Below are 22,137 nucleotides of genomic sequence, written 5' to 3' on the forward strand. Positions count from 1 at the left end.
AAGATAGATGGCTTCGTGGAACGGGGTTTGAGATACGATGACATGCATCATCCAAGTCAACGAACCTGACCACCTGATCTTGTTCGTCACCTCTTGCGGCTAGCGTGGGTTACAGAAGACCAATTCTAACCAGAAACTTTACGAGTGTTATTCGATGGTGATGTATTTGATGTGGATAATATCATATGGACGATATTACACGCGCCAAGTAAGTCTTATGATTTTCTGGTGTGCTTCATTTTCCCCGGCAGTTTATAAACGACAGGAAAATACAATTTCAACATGATTTCGTTGTATGCACGGAACAATTGGCGACAAGTTCAGTTCGATTTTATTAATACAGTAATCGTTTATGAAATCAAATGTTATGAATTCGATCAATCTATTGCAGTTACTGACTCCCCTTGTTACACAATCAAGGCATCAATATCACAAATGATGCAAAGTACAATGCCTATATCGACTGGATTGGCCAGACATCACCCGGCAAGAGAACCATCTTTGAGGGGTTTTCAATCCATCACTAGTTTCCTCTATAGCTGTGATTCGTGTATCTTAAAATTGCAGTTCATTTCAAAGTTTCCCCACATTGTAAATGCAAGACGCACCCAGACACAACCTACGCGGGGTGAGATGATTCTGAAACCTCCACGTGCTGACGCAGACCAAGTGTTTGGTTTAATAAGCTACACCTTCCAAGCAAATACAGACATCAGTCAAACAAAACCATCATTTTCTTACGTGGGTTGATTGCTTTTTCTCACTGCCATGCACATAATGCATCACCACCATGGCAACACGCTACCACATTTCATACCAGGAACTCATTAAACAGCCTAGACGGAAGGTTTTTTAGTACAAAGGTCAAAGTCCCATGATGTGGTCATTGTATCCGATTACACTTGTTGCATGCATTTCATAATTCATGTAATAGTAAATATTTATATATTCAGAAACTAGTGTAAAACTTTGTAAGGATGCAGACCGATGCTATTCAAAACGTCTCAATTTGAATAACTTAACATATTTACCTAATTGTGTACTGATGTGTCACTGGCTTGAATAAACTGCATCTAGTCAAACAAAACGATGTTTTCCTAACGTGGTTTAATTGCCATTTTTCATACCATACCGTCACCAACAAATACAGCGAACGTAACGATTTATGCATTGTCATCACCTTGTCAGTATCCAATTTCATATAAGGGACTTATCAAGCAGCCTAGATCACAACATGACAGAGGTATCAGACCGGTGCCGCTTACTCTAAGCCGCTTGGACTCACCTCAAACTGGGCATTGATAATATATTTAGATTAAGGCATACACAGAATATAATCATCTTATGGTAGTTCCCCGAGGCGAATATTATGACCATATAAACAGTCTTCTATACGTCGGGCGAAGGTTGTCGGGGTAGACGGTATTCCGCCGCTATCGGTTACGGTACACGAGTTAGCCATTGTCTTGCTCACAAATCAAATTCCTCGTCCAAGGCAAGAATTAGTCAACGCTGTAAAACGAAAGGTTTCCGTTTCAAGGTTGTATGTTCTTTATTTATATAACAAAAGCCAACTTCTCGCACTAGATAACATAACAGCTTTGGGATCAATCACCTGACTCGTTATTGCCATACATTTTACCGCTGACACGTCTGCACCGACCTGACCCAGCTCAAACCACTCCCAGCCGCTCCCATCTACTCGCCACTGCGCATGTCCTATATGGACGCGCATCGTTGGCGCTGTATGCCATAACATGCTGCTGTCCTAGGAATTATTGGTTTACGTCACGACATTGTACTGGCCTCGTTTCTAGTTTAGTGCTAAATCCCTGACGTCATCGGAAACAATAGGGCATAGGGAGACACACACTTTGACCTTCTGACGACAATCTTGCCATTAAACTCGTCCAGACGTTACTCTGTGACGAGCTGTTACTTACTCAAGTGGCGGTTTTTACATAATATACTACGACATATATAGCACCTTGTCAGCACTGGGTTAAAAAAATAGTATGCATTATAGGTGCTTGGAAATATAAAAGATATAAACTTCGGTTGTGAAAAGTTTAGCATTTCTTTTTCAAATTGTGGCATGTTGACTTCTGTAGATCCTCTGTCTACAAATGGAGGGAGATAAGCCTTGGGCGATTTGCTTCAACCGTTTTATTAAGTACACCGATGTAGCCTATATCTCCAGTCTGTCTTATCTTCCTCGCTGTGTCTCTTATCAGGAACAAGTCTTTATCATTCGGGCACTAATATGTTTCTGGTTTGTTTAATGACGCACTCAGCAATATTCCAGCTATATGACGGCGGTCTGTAATTAATCGAGTCTGGACCAGACATTCAGGTGACTGACATCATGAGCATCGATCCACGCGATTGGGATACGATGACATGCATCAACCAAGTCAGCGAGCCCGATCCCGTTAGTCGTCCTTACCACAAGCATAGTCGCCTTTTACAGCAAGCATGGGTTACTGAAGACCTATTCTAACCCGGATCTTCATGGGTCTTCTCCATTCCGTTATGATACACATTCTGAACCAATTCCCTGCCATAGCTTCGTTTTGGAAGCGAAGCCACCACATTTATCGATCCTATCTCTAACTTCGCACACAATGTCTCTCGCTCAGGAGAGTAATTTGACTGGTCGGCCATTTTTAGAAATCGTGCTATTCGAATCGGACTCACAACGAAGCTATGGTCGCGAATGGTTCCAGGGTATTTATCATAATTTTGGGAAGATATCACGAGTCTGGACCAGACAATCCAGTGACTGGCATCATGAGCATCGATCTACGCAACTTGGATACGATGACATGCATAAACAAAGTCAGCGAGCCTGAACACCCAATCCCGTTAGTCGTTTCTTAGGACAAGCATAGTCGCCTTTTACGGGAAGAACGGGTTGCAGAAGACCTATTCTTTCTCGGATCTTTACGGATGGTATCCACAGTAAGACCCAGGGAAGGCAAATACTAGACTTATGTAAGTACTTAAACGGTTTACTTACAATACAGGGGGCACGGGTGGCCCAGTCGTCTAAGGCGCCGCGATTCGCTGTGCAGAGTTGCGTCCCTTGCGACCCTATGATTGTGGGTTCGAATCCCGGTTCGCCCCAATTATGTTTCTAGGTTTGTGAGCACCATACCCGTGCTCGTGGGTTTCACCGAAGTGGTACACGTCTTAGACCTGCATCACTTCGGGCTTTCCTCCCACATTAAGCCGTGATATAACTGGAATGATGTTAAAAGTGGCGTTAAACCCAACTCACTCACTCACACTTACAATACCATTTTTCAACGTCCTCCTGACGTTTGTATCATGTTGACTGAACAATTTCACATAGTCTGTATGCAGTTGATAACAACATAGGATCACAATCATTTTACTTTTGTCAAATATACTGTTTTCCCTCCCACTGTTTACTGGTCCTTGGACGTTCACCTTGTTTTTTAATTGACGTTTAAACCTGTGGGTTGTTTTTGGCTTTAACATACAAACTGGTTATTACTTTTAAATACATTTTTTCCTTAAAAGAACCAGATGATTGACGTGCAAATGTGTTTTTCCTTTGCCGTAAACATTTGCATTGGATTGTACAAACTTGTCGTTTCTGAGTGATAAAATGATTGTAACCTATAATAGTGTCGAGTGACATGTATTGGAATGTTCAGAAAACCAGCCTTGTTTCCTGTGTTGGCTGCGCGCAAGCACATCCTACCCAGGGAACTATGTTGCAGGATAACAAGCCGAACAGGGTACCGTTGTACAAAATCTTAAGCTAGGGTAATTGTAACTCCCATACCTTAACATAGACTTGCGGCAGTCGTAGCGCTAATGTGATCGTAACTCCCATACCTTAACATAGACTTGCGGCAGTCGTAGCGCTAAGGTGATCGTAACTCCCTTACCTTAACATAGACTTACGGCAGTCGTAGCGCTAAGGTGATCGTAACTCCCATACCTTAACATAGACTTACGGCAGTCGTAGCGCTAAGGTGATCGTAACTCCCATACCTTAACATAGACTTACGGCAGTCGTAGCGCTAAGGTGATCGTAACTCCCATACCTTAACATAGACTTACGACAGTCGTATCGCTAAGGTGATCGTAACTCCCATACCTTAACATAGACTTACGACAGTCGTATCGCTAAGGTGATCGTAACTCCCTTACCTTAACATAGACTTATGTTGTGCTGAGGTTGTTTTGAACAACAACACCCAATTCACCGTTGTGACCAGGTCATTGATATAAATCAGTTATCGAACCTTGGACTAAACACACCAACTATTGAGCTGTATACAAGTGCATTGATTTGACCTTAATCACAGGTTAGGTCGAGACTTGGAAATCAACAAAAAATAACATGTTGGGATTACAATACCGTTTTGCACGTCAATTTATTCACGCTGCAGCATCAGATAAAGAACATACGCCCCTGGGATTTTAATTTCTTCACAAGGTAAAGCAGTGTTTCGTGTAGCATGGATGCACGAGAACTACTGGTCACGCCTCTGTGCACTGACGCTGACGGGTTTTTTCCCATCTTTATCTTGATTGTTCATCCGAGCGGAATAAGGCATCGGGGACATATGTCGAACACATAAAAGACGCGATATAAACATTTATTAACGTTAATCCTTTGGGCGAGGGGATCGGGCCGGGCTGGTGTCGTCGCATGCTACGGTGACTATTTTTCATACGCTGCCTGTTTGAGACTGTAATTATCAAGGAATTCGCAAACTCTCTTTAATCACAAACAAGCACACGGAGGTATTGTGCTTCAGTATTGGTTGGTTGGTTGGTTGGTTGCTTTGTTGTTTAACGCCGCACTCAGCAATATTCGAGCTATAGGACGGCGGTCTGTAAATAATCGAGTCTGGACCAGACAATCCAGTGATTAATAACCATGAGCATCGATCCACGCAATTGGGATCGATGACATGCATCAACCAAGTCAGCGAGCCTGACCACCCGATGCCGTTAGTCGCCTTTTACGACAAGCATAGTCGCCTTTTACGGCAAGGATGGGTTGCTGAAGACCTATTCTACCCCGGAATCTTCACGGGTCTCATTATTGGAGTAAGGTTTACGATTTCGTTGACTGATGTAGAGCAACATTCAATCTAAACTCTTATAAATGTGGTTTAAGAACATGTTCGTTTTAATGACGCGCTACTGGTCGTGACATCACATGTTTGTTGTTTAACGCCGCAGTCGGCAATATTCCAGCTATATGACGGCGGTCTAAATAATCAAGTCTTGACCAGACAATCCAGTGATTCATATCATGAGCATCGATCCACGCAATTAGGATACGATGACATGTGTCAATCAAGTCAGCGAGCCTGACAAGGCGATCCAGCTTTCAACAAGCACGGGTTGCAGTTTGCGTATTTAGGCCCGTGGGGATTCTGGATTAGTATTGATCAACAACACATGATGGGCGTAGGAGGCGACTTCATGGAGCGTGTGTGAGGCTGAGGACGTGAACTATCATGCTATCAATCACTGGATTGTCTGGTCAAAATTCGATAATATACAGGCCGCCATCATATAGCTGAAATATTGCTGAGGGAGTCGTTAGACAACAAAACAAGCAAAGTATATATCTTCAAACTCTACACAGTTACATGACAACCTGAAAGCTTTTTAAAGGAAATGTGTCATGTGCTGCAGTTCCACAATACAGACTGGTTTGTGTGTTCTCTGTCGCTGCGACACCTTTGTGATAAGTATGTAGACATTATTGAACTCTTCCGATGAATCTATTTAATCCGATACGCGTGCGTTGGGAGTGCCCATTTACACGGTGTCCTCGAACAGGATTAAATGGCAGACTGGAAATTTCTATAACAAGACTAAAATCATTGAGTTGAACGTCTGACCTTGTGCCCTTAAAACCCCAGTAGGCAAAATGAACATCGATTAAACCCAAATCGAAAAATTGTGACAAGAAGGGGTGGTAGGTCAGACAAAAAACGTTCTTTCGGACTGTCCAAAACTCGGGATCGATTCCCCACAATACAATATGTGAATCCCAGCCTTGACCCTCCCGTGAGGTAGCGGGTTAGATTTGGCCTTCAGCAACTCATGCTTGTGGTAAGAGGCAACTAACGATATCGGGTGGTCAGGCTCGCTAACTTTGGTTGATGCATGTCATCGTATCCCAGTTACGCAGATGCCGTAGATCATGATGTTAATCACTGGAGTGTCTGGCCCAGGCTTAATCATTGAAACACAGCCGTCATATACCCGGAATATTGCTGAGTGCGGCGTTAAGCAACAAACAAACAACCAAAAACGCAATACGACTGACACATTGCTGAATTGATGAAAACCTACTCACTCATTCGTGAAATGAATGATTGATTATATGACGCTTCGTTAACCTCGCATGTGACCCCACGCAACGCCCGTCATCACTCGCAGGATGTAGCGAACAATAGAGGAGGTAGACACGCGAGTTCCAAGTAATTCTTTTTGGGGGGTAACTCCAGAAATGAATGCACGCGTATGGTTTTCTCATCACGCAAACGAGCTCGGAGGACAGACATGACGGGTTATGTTTCCAAATAATTCAAACGACCGACCGACCATGGTGGTACATTCTATTGATGACGTCACATGACGTGATTAACGTGATGAGGTATGGTAATTATTCATATGACGTTTGGATTAACAAACCACATCATAACATGGTACATATAGCTCTCTCATCGTGAACACCACACATAATTCGTTGGCGGTTTTCGCCGCGTGAGTCGAGACCCCCTGCAGCGCCTGATCGTCTGCTGGTCATGCTCGCTGTCTCAGTTGAAGCCGGGCGCCACAGTTGCAGCCGAGTGCTAGGGGCGAGACCATGTTTGGATTCAGGTAGCAAAAAGAAATCGACCCAAGACATGCTGACGTCAATCCAAAAGATTTAACGTTATCGTGTGACGTTACATTGTCAACAAACTTATGCCTAAATTAGAACTACATACATGTTTGATAAATTCCAATTGAAATGATCAAGGCATTGTCAAATACATATGTGTTGTTTATAAGTATTTGTTCAATAAATTTCACCTGAAAATGTCTCTTTGCTAGATTGTTAAGAATACGGTAGAATTTGCCACATGTCGTCAAATTCTTCGAACTCTGTCCAAGTAACTGTGTCTTACTTTGTAATCAAGTATGGATTCAATATGCTTAATATATTGGCTCAAGCGTGTATAGAGTTAATTTAATCATTGTAAAAAAACGTTTTGTATACAAATGCAGTTGATATACGTTAAATACGTGTTTCGTCTTAAAATTAAACTGAAAGACTGAGAGTATACTCTACTTCTAATATCAATATAACACGCCTTCCTATAATTCATTTGAAATATAAATCTGAAATTGAACAAGGCATAGCCTTGTCAAAGAACAAAACATATAACACGTATCACAACATAATTCGCTATGTGTATGTCGCTAGGAAATTAATTCAAGGTTCAAAGAAAGCTTAGAAATGAATTTCAGCTGTCGCTGTCAATGTACAAGCTAGATTCTGTGTCGGCTGTCACCCCAGTGAGTAGAGTGCGGCGGACATTAGCATCCCAGTCGGGGTAACAGACAGCTCGCGCTGCTTCGCCATTGCGAGCAGACGACAACAGACTGCGTTCCTGTCACGTAGCGGTAGTCACTTGCCCATCTCACGAGGTTGCTGTCGGGAGGGAAAGGGGAGTGGACTGCTCTGCCGACGTCATACTCATGGACATGCTCCGTCGCCGCCAGGACGCCGGGGTTTCGCAGTCCAACCGCCAACTATGTACATGTCAGCACAGCGGCGTTCAGGGCTTGGTTCCAGAATAGACGGCGGGGCCGTGGCTTGAAGCTCACCTGGGGCGTCGTGCGGAGATTCATATTACAGTACTTTTGTATGGGGATGCAAACTATAACAGTGCTGGTTTTTTTAAAACAAAATATTCTTTGGTATTACGTGATATATATAATGATCAATCAAATTCAATATTGGTGACATTGCTGAGAAATGTATTTACTGCTCTCGAATTTAACCGATGTTTAGCTCACCAGGTCAAAATGCCTGCCATCAAGGATTTGTCTGTTTAGGATCATACTTTTTTATCGACGCGGGTTAACCATGCATTAAGGGTTGGTCTGTTTCACAGTCCCTGAACCATAGTATTTCCCTTCCGCCCTGCCCCAACTGTAATTCCATAACTCTAAATGAAGCAAGTCTAGATTTTCTAGAGGTTCTGAATCTCCCATAAATGTAGTTGCTTGTTTCTATCAAAATTACATATTTTCAAAGACAGCGTTACTCTAATGCTGGTCATATGGTGTGAGTTAATGGATCGGGTGGTCACACGTGGTGACTTGTGTCATCAATAGTTGATAGTGTGTCACTGTGCCTGACAGCGTGGATCCATCTCACAGGGGCTCCTTTTCAATGTAAATTGAGTTGATTCTGTCAAAATTGTGTATTTTCAGAGACTAAGCGCTAGATTAAGGTGGCGGCTCCATGTTAAATCTCGATTGACCATGCAGCCCTTGGGCCATCTCCCCGAGGCAAGGGAGTTAACTGACTATAAAAGTCCAGTTTCCACCCTTGCCGAATTAGACTGGAATTATGGAGCTACATTTTGGCTGGATTAGCGAGTCCATGCATAGTCCAATCAAAATCGCGTAACGAACAAGACATCCGATTCTTAAACAACATGGATGTCAGTCTTTTCATATTTTTAATTAAGGTGCTCACGTGACTTGATGCAGGTAAGGCCCCGTTTTATTACAATATTGATCTTGATTAATCGATCAGATCGTCGTGACTGGGCGCCGACATTTTGTTTGAAGCAAATGCAAGTGATATTATGATAGTTTAAATCTGCTTGGTCGATAGGGTGGGCATAGAAGGGACATAACTCGCAATAGCCACTGGTCACGCTACGACCGAGCCATGACATTCCAGCCTAGTTCGGCAAGAGTGAAAACTGGACTTTTATAGTCAGTTAACTCCCTTGCCTCGGGAAGATGACCTTGCGCCTGCAAGAGGTCGAAATTCCAAAGCGCACTGGGGTCAACTTTATTTAGGGGGACGCAATTTACTGCACATGCAGAGTTGAGTCCCTTAGAGATGTCATGATCTTATGATCGTGGGTTCGAATCCCAGATTCACCCTTCTTCTTGTTCATGGTTTGTCAACACCAGGCCGCGTTCGTTTGTTACAAGTGTTAAACGTCTGCATCACTTTGCTTTTCCCCCATACAAACTCTGATACTCGTAACACTGTTCACAGCCGCACGCCTCCTACTTCGAGGGATTCGATTACTGGAGATCCTTTTGCCTCTCTGGGTGCACAACGTGTGTCTCGGGAGGTCATCCTACCCAACCGACGGATATAATTAAGTGAGGTAGCACTTTGTCTCCAAGTGAGGCTGCATGTTCTGACGCCGTATTTAGCAATATTCAAATCATATCATGGAGGAGCATCATCGCATACATTCACTCACTCACATAACCATTAAATATTTTTAACCATGCGTACATGTCTCTGTGTGAAAATAGTCTTTATCCACTGACAGCATGTCTGTTTGTATATTCACCAGCACGTAAGCTCTGCTTTTACGCTGACGCGGGGCCTTAAAGATATAAATATCTCCGATTATAAATACTGTTTATCCTGGTATCGCCGTTCTGCATACTCGGGTGTGTGTGTGTGGGTGGCTGAATGATAATGACGTTAATGTGTGACAAGCATATAAGTGGGATGCTGTAGGGGAGGGATGTCGTGTTCACCTCTTCAAACACCCAAACGTTAGGACCACGCGGGGGGGGGGGGGGTAGGGGTTGAATGAAGTACAAATAATGTCAAACATTTTAGATTGCTGAATAATCTGTGCATTTTTAATATCAGTAAATAGCAAATGAACAGCCCTTATATGGTATTTTGGATGCTGGCGATAATGAAATGTTAATCAACAAGACTGTAGTTAACTTTTTTTTGACAAATATTTGTACAAGTATCAACTTTCACAAAGAAATTTTTTTTCTATAAAAAATCCAGGGGTGGGGGTGGGGTGGGTGGGCAACGGCTGGCTACGGCACTGCTCAACAAGCGAAGTCAACTATTTACATCATCAGGGCGTCTAAAGGCGGGGTGGCGTTCCCACTCCAGAAACCAGTGATCGTGGGTTCGAATCCCGGTTCGCCCCGATTATGTTTCCAGGTTTGTCAGCACCGCACCCGTGCTCGTGGATTTCACCAAAGTGGTAAAAGTCTGAGAAGTGTATCACTTGGGGCTTTCCTGCGACATTAACCTGACACGCTGTGATATAACTGAAAAACTGTTCAGAGCGGCTTTGAACCCAACTCACTCACTCTTTAGAAGGAAAGCGAGTGTTGTTGTTTGTTGTTTAACACCGCGCTCAGCAATATTCCAGCTATAACACGGCGGTCTGTAAATAATCGAATATAGACCAGACAATCCAGTGATTGACATCATGAGCATCGACCCACGCAATTGGTATACGATGACATGCATCAACCAAGTCAGCAAGCCTGACCACCCGATCCCGTTTGTCGCTTCTTACGACAAGCATAGTCGCCTTTTACGGCAAGCATAGGTTGATGAAGACCTAATCTACCCCGGATCTTCACGGATCCAGCGTTGCACACATACACACACTCATGTTCCCCCACAACACTGTTGGCTATACATAACTGGAAAGTTGGCGTGATGGTTAGGGATAGACAGGGATAGGCATGCAGAAGGTGGAAGGGCTTGCGATAACAGAACTAGGCACAGCAGCGAGGGATGGGAAGAAAGGGGTGTATTTGTGTGTTTGTGGTGGGGGGGGGGGGGGGGGGGGGGGTGTCCTACACGATGATGATGACTACTGTACATGGGGTTGAGAGGAAGGGGAGAGCTTGTACGTCATGACTGTAGAGTACTATGTTGTATCCATCCCGCTGGTATATTGACGTATGTATCACTTTGGTGAATCCCACGAGCATGCGTAAGGTGCCTATAAATCAAGGAGTAATTAAGGAGTTGAGATTCGAACCCAGTACAGGCAGATTTTGACAGATATAAACGGCTAACGGACGTTTACGTAGCTCGACACAACAAAGTTTATTGATTTGTTTGTTTGTTTTTTACGTCACACACAGCAATATTCCAGCTATATGACGGCGGTCTGTAAATAATCGAGTCTAGACCAGGCAGTCGAGTGATTGACATCATGAGGATAAACAATCAACGAACCTGACCACCTGATCAACTGACCACCATTTACATTCCGACCAGCATAGGTTGCTATTGGGATCTATATTCTTGCCGGGACTCCACACGGGGCTCACCGCTAAGTGTGTCATAGGGTTGCCGGCACGGTTCGGTTGGTCCGGCGTGATAGCGGGAGGGGGGGTAGTCTCACAGTCCCTGAATCATATCATGTGTCTTCCGCCCAACCCTCACTGTAAAACTATAGCTCTAAATGAAGCTAAATGAAGGATTGGTGCCGCCCGGATTTACAAGGTTTCACTGTTTTATACCCTGTAAACAGAGTGAGAGACGCGTCTTCCATTTGCGAGCATATATTGCAGACGAAATTGCTAAAGTGTTTTTTCCCCTTCGAATATATTAAAAAAACTAAATACCAGCGTTTTCAAATTCAACAGGAGACTAAGATGGAACCCTTTTAAAACATACAGTATCTCTAAGGAGGATCACATAGGAATTGCACAGGCGTGACACGTGTTTTTTATTAAATATATAGATAATCGGAGAATTGGCCTCGTGCCAAGTGAGAAGACTTCTCTCCATGAACAGAAACATTCGCGAAAACACGACAATCTTCTACCCACGAGAAACGGTTTCGATAATCGGATAATAGATTGCACTTGAATCTACCATATTTAAAGATAACTGGAGGTGGTTACACACATCAGTATTTGAACCGTGGCACGTCGCCAGAAAGTGCATAGATTAAGATTATGAATGCGTGATTCTAAACGTTCGTCCAAACACAACCTCTAGTCTGCCTGCCAGACATGGCATCACGAACTGACAGTCGGGAACATGATGTGACAGCGCCCAGCCACGCCCCCTCCCGACCCAGGCACCACTCGGCTCCGCTCGGTAACAATCGTTGCCTGCTCCTTCTTCGTTCCTTGCGAAGCATCGACGTGACATTCACTGGAAACGTACAGACACGCTTGTCGCTGAATGTGATCTCACACAGCTTGCGTCTTCTCCGTTGGTCCTCCGAAGCACCAAGTCTTTATTTATCACATGCGTCGACAGGTCACAAACTTGGAAAAGTCAACTGATAAAAAATCAAGCACTCGTTCAAGCAACAACTGTGATCTTGAACACATTGATCGATCTGAATTGATCGAACTCAACATCCTCGTGAATCAAGGGTGAACATGCGTCTTCCATTAACTATAAGCACTTTTATGCGCTGCACGAGGGAAGTGAATCGCCTATAGTTGTTTGGGCGTCTGCCCGACATGCCTAAGTTCTGTGTTCGATTCCCATAATGTAGACATTTGCCGAAGCTCATTCTATATGTTGTCAGCGGGAAAATGGCTGGAATATTGCAAAAGCCCCATATTAAACTCCACTCGCTCATTGAGACACCTGGATGTATGTCTGACTTGTCATGCATGCCGAGGGTCCTCATAGTAACAGTAAGAGTAGCTTTAGGGCAGGAGTTACGAGTCGGGGTACATCCGTTTTGACATATTCGTGGAACCACCGTCATATAGCTGGAATATTGTGCGTCGTTAAACAACAAACAAACATATTGGTGAAAACAAGACATTTAATCTTTCTAGGGACCGATAATTTGGGGTGGGTAACAGGTTTTTGATGCTCTGATGTACCGAAAATAATGTGTGTGTGTGTGAATATGGTTTTACGCCGCTTTTAGTAATATTGCAGCATTATCACGGCGGGGGACACCAGAAATGGGCTTCACACATTGTACCCATGTCGGGAATCGAACCCGCGTCTTCGGCGTGACGAGCGAACGCTTTAACCACTAGGCTACCCGACCGCCCCCCGAAAATAATGACCCTCCCCTGATGCTTGTCATATTTTTGGATCCCTTTTGGATGGCCCGCCTCTTGGCTGTGTATACGTTTTGTTTCATGTCCCTCTCCGTCAAGACAACATGCAACAGTTTTTTTTATAATTTATTGTAAAAATATCCATTTTTCATGACCCTCTCCGAATTTGTGCATTTTTCACTTTGGCCCTCTCCAAGAGACTGTCATATTTCTTTTGAGGCCCTCCACGGTCTTCAGATTTTGTTATAAACTCTTGTGTAAATATACATATATATGGGCAAGGAGCGGAGTCAGTCGAGTAACTCCAGCTTACATCAGGTCACGGTTCGTTGATCACAAGTTCATTTACCTCAACAGTACTTTCTATATGTACTCGGATATATACTCTTACAGCATGCTGCTGGCGGGTCGAATTTAACCAATCGCGGAAATTACCGATGATTGCCGAATGCACGCCTTTGTTGTTCTTATTTTAACTTACATTTTTTCATGTATGTAACGGACATGAAAAGTAAATATTAAATTCAGTTACTGGTGACTATGGGATGGGGCTACGCGTGGGTTATGGTTGGATGTTCTTGTGGGGTGACATTTAGAGTGTGGACCGAGTTGAGGTACAGCTAAAACACACGTTGTAACACGAGGAAATTATTATCACGGTCGGTTTTTGATAACGTATGATGTGACGTGCCAAATAACAAGGTAATTGATACATCTTTGTGTAACCTGTGACAATGGATGGGGAAGAGAAACACCAAATCTAAAGGAATTTACGGCAAGTGCGTGTTTCCGCACCAACACGTGCATGCCGTGTCAATATCATTCTCCGTACAGTGAACCCTCGTTAACCCGGATCCCGTTTATCCGAAAGCCTTGTCATCTGGGACGTTAGCTGGAAATTCGTTAATCCGGACGATTCCACTAGGAACTGTGTTGTTCAGATGAACTACACACACACACACACACACACACACACACACACACACACACACACACACACACACACATTAACTGAACTGAACAATTTTACTGTCTAAACCACTAAGAGAAGGGTGTGTGTGTGTGTTTGGTGGTAGTGTGTATGTGTGTGTGTTGTGTGTGTGTGTGTGTGTGGGGGGGGGGGGGGGGTTCCTGCACGATGAGGATGAGGATGACTACTGTACATGGGGTTGAGAGGAAGGGGAGAGCTTGTACGTCATGACTGTAGAGTACTATGTTGTATCCATCCCGCTGGTATATTGACGTATGTATCACTTTGGTGAATCCCACGAGCATGAGTATGGTGCCTATAAATCAAGGAGTAATCAAGGAGTTGAGATTCGAACCCAGTACAGGCAGATTTTGGCAGATATAAACGGCTAACGGACGTTTACGTAGCTCGACACAACAAAGTTTATTAATTTGTTTGTTTTTTTACGCCACACACAGCAATATTCCAGCTATATGACGGCGGTCTGTAAATAATCGAGTCTAGACCAGGCAGTTGAGTGATCCGCCTATATTACTTTTAGTATGTACAAAGTTACGGGTTTGAAGAAGCGTTATCTTCATTGATATTAAGTGTCATGCTTTTTGGTCGACTATTTTGGGGTTACAGAACACAATTACATGAAAGTTTACTTTTCGCTTGACTATGTCATAGTTTTCCTAACCGGAAGCCACACAGACTGCGTTTTATTTCACTTCGTACTTGCACCCACATCGATGACATTTGACACACAGCGGGACGATATGCTGAAGAGCAGCAGTTATGCAAAAATGGAAACTAATGAAGAATGAAGAGGTTTCTCTGTGACCAAATCAACAATCAGTTGTAGCTACACTGCCTATAGACACATTGATGTCACATTTATGAGACGTTTCATTAAGTATATCATATTATAGGTATTGATAAGTATCTTTTATTCGTGAGTTCATTCTTTCGTAAGTATGTCATTAATATGTCAATTTCAATTAAAGTTAATTGTAGGGGATTTCTTTCACGAGCCTCTAAGGCAATTAGTTGTTTCGTGTATATCCAATAGCAAGATATGTGTACTACGTTGAATGAGAGCACCTTAATCATTAGGTAAGTGCATAGTGGTAACTATTGTGCGCAAAGTAGAAAGGCTAAGAGTTTAGATAAAGTCATGCCAGCACCTTGCTGTGACGTCACCGCCCGGCTGCCGAGCGCGATGTGGGTGTGTCCAAGGCGATGCCCGGATGTCAGGCGTGGCTTTCATATCAACATGGCGGATAGTGTGGCGAGGACATCCATAGCGGGTAGTAGGGGCTCGAATAACAATACTTCTTCCAAACAGAGGAAACGTAAAAGATCTGTGGTAACCCGAAAAGTCCGCGAAAGAATAGAAGGTATGTACTGATTGAATTTTCAACGAGTATCGCGCCACGGCAGAGGTGGGCGTTTCTCGCGACAAACCCTGCAGCAGAACACTGCACGGTCGTTCTCGATCTCGCCCTACGTTTTCGTGTTAGTTGTGGCAAGTGTGGCTCGTCTGCCAGCCCCGTGAAGCACAGGCACAGTGCCAAAACACGGAGCATGTATCGTGCAGATCTATGTTTTTTTCAGCAAGGCCTCCCATCTCACAACACGTGTGAATTGTACTCATAACGGAATCAGCTGATCACTTTTTGTTGAGCCGGTCATTTGTTTACTTGAATACACACGCCGTCAGCAGGGATTCGTCTTCAATCATACGCGTGTATTTTATATATTATTGTTCTATTACAGAAGCTGAAACCTACTACATCACAGAAAACAGAGAATCTGAGTAAGTTTCCATTAATATTCTTTGTTTTTTGTTCTTCATTTCGATGTGTGCATGCTCTCTGTCAAGTATTGCATGCTGAAAAAACCTCGACCGCTGTCAGTTTTGATGCGGAAGTGGGTCTCATTGAACCGAAATAGTGCAAAGGTCATGCGAGTAGGGCACTGGCACGGCAGTAATATGTAGGTCTTTTACAAATTGTATAACACTTCTTTTTGGTAACTGATGAAGAATAAGGTAATTTTTTGAATCAGCAGAACTTCTGAATCTCAAAATTTATCGTTTAGAAGCCGAAAAGGGAAGATTATTAATTATTGTCATATATATGCAGTAGTGATGAAATTGTCATATTAACATGGTTTAGTACAAGTATATGTGCTCTCCCAGCAAATATAATTTTGATATAGAGTCATTTGAAAAATATTCATTTCAATATAAATACCTTGAGATATCAATTCAATGCTAGACATGTTAATATAAAATCTCATCCCTGTGTAAAACTATATTAGAATAATAAAACATCTTTGTTATTTATGTATTTTTCACATCGCCCCCCCCTCCCCTCCCCTCCCCTCCTCACCCTGTCCCTGCCCTAGCTGTGAGAAGGGCCAATAAGCTCAGTGTTTTGGCCCTGTGCCAGGGTGACTTGTAATGCACAAAGGGTTATTGTGGTTTCTTGGCAGGCAAGGGGAGCAGAGCCTGGGGATGTCAAGTGCCCCACCCACATTTTGTGGGTTCACTCAGGTGTGTCCGGTAACCTAGGGCACATAAATCATGCCAGGGGACATGTTTGAAAGTAGGCGTGGCACAGCATTGACTAGCTCACATGACTGAAATTTCTCTTCCTACTGCCATGTAGGCCTGGGGCAAGATGGTAAGCCTTGTTACGATTAATTTGGAGTTATTACAACTTTCAAATTCTTGAAGTGTCGCTGACTCGGGTGTTGATTTGCTGTCAAGTAGGTGTGGTCTGAACGCACAGTGGGTCAGCATGACTGACATACACAGCTCAGGTCACACAGGTGATTACAATAATCCCAACATGGAATATTCAATGTGGATGGTTGGCTGGTGTTACTGTTGTGGACATTTGGACTATCACCATAGTAGTGCAGTAATGTCTCTACTGTAGTCTGCAACTTTAGCAACTAGTCCCAAGCCCGAGTCAAGTAAAATTATGTTTGGTCCAGTAAATTCTTGTAATAAAGGCCTGTGTTATAACTCTAAAATTCAGTGAAAATGATGTGGGATAAGTTCAAGATAGTATGTGTAACCTTTTGGGCATGGGTTGTTATTGCCATAGTACTGCTATAGTTGTACTGGTATTGCTACTGTTATACTGATATACCGTATTCGACGTAATAATTGCCTCACTCTAATAAGCGCCCATGGAGACATTTGCTAAGATATTGAACAATCCCAATTAGCACCCCTTCCGATTGATCAATGTACACAAGACCTATTTATTAGCGTATAATAAGCACTCATGTGTTATATGCACCCTTAATTATGGGTAATTGAATTATGGAAAAATATATCTGTCGTACATAAATATTTCAGCATAAATAACAAAATTTATCTTTCAACTCAGGTTTTTTTTAACAAAATAACATTCTAGTCAGAGCCCCCAATTTCTAATTTTGAGAGCGCCCTGGGCGCTTATTACTTTGAATACGGTAGTTTTTTTTGTATTGATACTGTTATAGTCGTACTGATATTGCAATAGTTGTACTGATACTATTATAGTTGTACTGATATTGCTAAAGTTGTACTGATATCGTTATAGTTGTACTGATATCGTTATAGTTGTACTGGTATTGCTGTAGTTGTACTGGTAGGGAAGATTGCAGATTGGTGCAAGCCGAGTCAGTTTGTCTGATGTTAAAGGTGTCCATCATGTCCATAGGGACAGTAGAATTTCAGGCCTTTTGGGGTTGTCCAGGTATGTTATCACTATTTCAGGTTGTGCATTTTAATGCTTGAGGTTAGTTTTGCATCACTGTTTGCAATGGTATTGTAGTTGTGTGATGAGAAGGTTTCTGTATCTTCCCCCAATGTTTTCTGGGTAAAGTCCTCATGTGTCTGCCATTCCTTGTCCTTGTGAAGATCTTGGTTACAATTAGCCTTCAGCAACTTCTGTGTGTCACAGGAGGTGACAGAGAGGATCGAGTGGTCAGGCACGCTGACTTAGCTGATGCATGGCATGTAACCCAACTGTGTCCATCAATGCTCATGATGTCAATCAGTGGATTGTCTGTTCCAGACTCAAGTATTTATAGACCGTAGTCATATGGCTGGAATATTGCTGAGTGTGGTGTTAAACAACAAACAGACAAACCATTCATTGGGTCAGATAATTTGTAGGCATGTTGTAAGAGATTAATGGAAGGTAGATGTGATTCTTGTCACTATATATATGAGTGAGAGTGAGTGAGGTAAAGTTCAACTCACTCACTCACTCTGAATTGATAGCTAATTACCTTAAACATGTTGTTGATTATGAGTATTATCTTAATTTCATTCTGTCTATTGACGCTTTGAATATTCTAGTGCGGTATTGATGTCAGCTGTTGGTGTTTTTCCCTTTTCATCAATGCATTGACTCTGGGTCCTGGACAATTCTAATGCACCAACTGTTTGATCAGTCGTTACACCCTAATCGCCTCAAGTGAACGAAAAAGAGATAACAAACTTTGTCATTAAAAATTGTGATTAAACAGTAAACATCAGTAGTCGTGACGATTTATCATTTCAAGTCTCCCGCGGGGCGGTCTCGTAGCCTAGTGGTTAAAGCGTTCGTTCGTCACGCCGAAGACCCGGGTTTGATTCCCGACATGGGTATAATGTATGAAGCCCATTTCTGATGTCCCCCGCCGTGATATTGCTGAAATATTGCTAAAAGCAGCGTAAAACAATACTCACTCACTCAAGTCTTCCGCTATTTGCATTGCGAAAAATAAGTGTTGACGTATAAAAGTCAAACTAAAACAAGTATGACTTTTAACCTGTCAAAGCATGGCAGTTAAGATATATGTATCTATTATATGGTAACTAAGGTTCGTTTCAAGGGGTCAAGGGGTGGTCGGGTAGCCTAGTGGTTCAAGCGTTCGCTTGTCACGCCGGGTTCGATTCAAGAAATTGGTACAATGTGTGAAGCCCATTTCTGGCGCCTCGCCGTGATATTGCTGGTATATTGCTAAACGAAGTGTAAAGCCATACTTACTCACTCACTCACTTCAAGGCGTCAAGAGCGGTTATCTGATCGTGGTTGCTTGGGATTAGTGAGTTAGTGCTCTAACAGTATATGGTAAAGCAGACCCCATGGAACAGGGTAAAGCGGACCCCATGGAACAGGGTAAATTGAAGTCGTAAGTGTTTAGCATGCTGTTTCACACATTATTTCGCCAAAAATGAAATAATATTACTGAATATTAATGTGACTTAAACTAATCAAATAGATTATTAACATAAATCCCAAGTCCAGATGTATACAATGAACACTATTTTGTTACTATCCATAGCGAATTACACAACTAATCCTACGTGTATGTATTTGTTGATATGCTATTTCCGATGATGTGAAGGTGTGTGTTTGTGGTGAAACTAATTGAATTTATTGGAGCCATGAATTACGCTGTGGTTTAACTGAGTCCAAGGATATCACAAAGGGTGTTATTGCGGGCAATGACTGTACATCGGTGCATCAATAATGTTCTCAGACGATACGATACGTGATACACACTTAGCATATTTTATTTCCGTATCGATTCATATTTTAATCCCGTATCATTTCACACATGGACCCATTTATTCACATATGATTGTTTTATTTTCGGGGAGCATATCTGAGGTGCAAGCAGGGAATTGGCTGCTTTATTTCATAATGGGTAGTACCTATGTTGGCACTTCAGTTTTATCTGAATTAAGCTTTTAAAGTATTGATTGAGTGAGACATTAATATTTTCAAGTATGGGACCAGATATTCAGGCTAATAGCATTTATGCCCTATGAAATATAAATATTTACGCAAGAGTTGCTGTAAATGAAGTAATGCGACATGTGTCCTGTTGTGAACAAAGTAGCGCAATATGTATCATATAGGGAGATAGTGACATCCCTACTATTCTTTCATTGTACTATGACATGACAGATTAATTTACCGGTGTAGAACAGTAAACTACGAACGAACACGCTTATAACAAACTGACCGATATAACTAATTTTTTAATCCTGGCCATTTACTGTTTATATGCTGTATATAACCTTGTAACGACCTAGGGTTATTACGAACTAAAATTAGTTATCCTTTTGAGTGTGTTATAACCATAGTTTACTGTAATATGAAAGAATCGGGTGGTCCTTACATTTCTAATAGTATATATGCATGGGAATGTATGGTGAGTGTGTGTGTAAATCATGTTATTGAATGCTGTAGTAGGCAATATTCCAGCTGTCGTAGAGGCTTATAAATCACCATGCCTGGTCGAGACATGCCGACATCCCTGACATCCCTTTTGCCCCTAGGTGTGCCAGGATCCGGTGATTATGGGTTTGAATCCCATGTTCACACTGATGATTATCCTTGGTTATCAACACCATGCCCATTCTTGTGAGTGCCAGCAAAGTTGTGAATGTATAACATCTGCATCACTTTTGGCTTTTGCCCCACATTAAGCTGACTCTGGGTTTTATGCAAGTGAAATGCTGTCAGCAATTGATTTAAAGAACTGGATATAGCTTGCACTGGTGCATGTTGATATCACAACCTTGTTGCACCAGACTAAACCCGGTTGCACTCTTAACGAAACCTTTTAACAATAGATGTTTATAATTTGGAAAATATTCCCAGGTGAGTGTCGTGAATATTTTGAAAAGTTCATGGACAATATTGCTTTGAATGGAATCACTTCTATATCCCGAAAATGAGCTTGCTTTCTTGTCATTATCATAAGATTGACCTGATAAGATTCATTTGATGACGTCAAGCCCATTTATATATGTCAAATGAATTGAAATTACACATAACATTGGGAATAGTGATGTAGTATGGTAAATATTGTGTAATGAGTTCAAAGATTGATGTTGTGTAGAATACTTTCTTAGGAAGTCAATGATAAATTTGTACAATTTTGACATGCGCTAGTGCATGCAGAGATAAATAATAAGTTTTTAGTTTTTCAATATATTAGGTTGCACTGGTGCATGTTTTATGTTGTTAAATCGAGCACTGACTGTTCAAAATTGACAAAGTGTCGTAAAACCCAACTCACTGACTAAAACACTGTTTTATGGCAACTGTGAATAGGTTTTCATTTTCGAAAGCTTTTGACACACATTTATTTGACTTTACATGTATCTATTTCTATCTTTATCATGTTTATACATGTGCACTTTGTCACATACTGTTTGAATTCATTTATACAGAAAGACCTAATTCATTTCGTGTTATGCATACTTGTGCATGTTGATAAATACGCAGAAGGCTTAAGGCTAAATGTAAAATCAAAGTTGATTATAATGGACGTTTAAATCAATATATTTTTAATTACTTTTGGATTTCAATTTCTAAAAGGTAGATTCCTGAGTCTGACTGGCCCAGTTGAAATACAGTGACTGTGTGATAAATATGCATCATGGTACATGTTGTGCTTTGCTCTTACATTTAGTATTTACCATATGTTGCATACAAAATGAAATGGGTGTGGGGCAGCAAAATATGCAACATCCTTCCCCCCCATCCCCCCCATCCTATTTGAACTCTCGGCTGATAAGAGTGCCTCTAGTGGTAGAGAAAGACAAATAGTAATCACACTGATCATACTGAAAGCTAGTTTTGTTTTAAAATTTAATGAAATTTGGTCAATGAGGAGTTTGGTAGTTAGGCTCTCCTTTTTCTATATCTGTATTATTTTGTGAAGATGACATAAAAAGGATTCTATACATTGTTTAGTGCTTGCATTGATCCATAATCTAATTCACCTTGCATGGCTGGTCAGAGGTCGCATCACTCAAGCATGTGTGAATCTTAAGATTGTGGCTTCCAACCCCAGATTCAACCTAAATATGCTTTGTCAGCACCATACTCATAGGTTTCATAAGCGTGATAAACTTCTAACACCTGCATCACTTTGGCCTTTCGACCCACATCAAGCTGACATGCCAGGATATAATTTAAATTCTGTTCAAAGGGTAGTTAAGACCCCTCTCTGACTCACTCTGTGCAGTTTTGTCTCAAAGTTTATACTTTGGTGTAATGAAGTAGAGGAAATAGTTCCTGTCATCAATATGAAACCCA

General features: G+C 42.0%; 1 protein-coding gene across 1 annotated transcript in view; it reads left to right on the forward strand.

Moving 5' to 3' along the window:
- Positions 1 to 15,271: 15,271 nt before the first annotated feature.
- The window catches only part of LOC139450480 (Krueppel-like factor luna), a 63,061-nt gene continuing 56,195 nt past the window's right edge, over positions 15,272 to 22,137 (forward strand). The window contains exons 1-2 of the mRNA XM_071232190.1: positions 15,272 to 15,426; positions 15,806 to 15,845. Of these exons, the coding sequence (XP_071088291.1) occupies positions 15,303 to 15,426; positions 15,806 to 15,845 (164 nt within the window). The 5' untranslated portion in view covers positions 15,272 to 15,302. The remainder of the gene's footprint in view (positions 15,427 to 15,805; positions 15,846 to 22,137) is intronic.

Source organism: Haliotis cracherodii, unplaced genomic scaffold, assembly GCF_022045235.1.
Source record: "Haliotis cracherodii isolate W230 unplaced genomic scaffold, xgHalCrac1.p SCAF_8, whole genome shotgun sequence".
Classification (NCBI taxonomy): Eukaryota; Metazoa; Mollusca; class Gastropoda; order Lepetellida; family Haliotidae; genus Haliotis; species Haliotis cracherodii.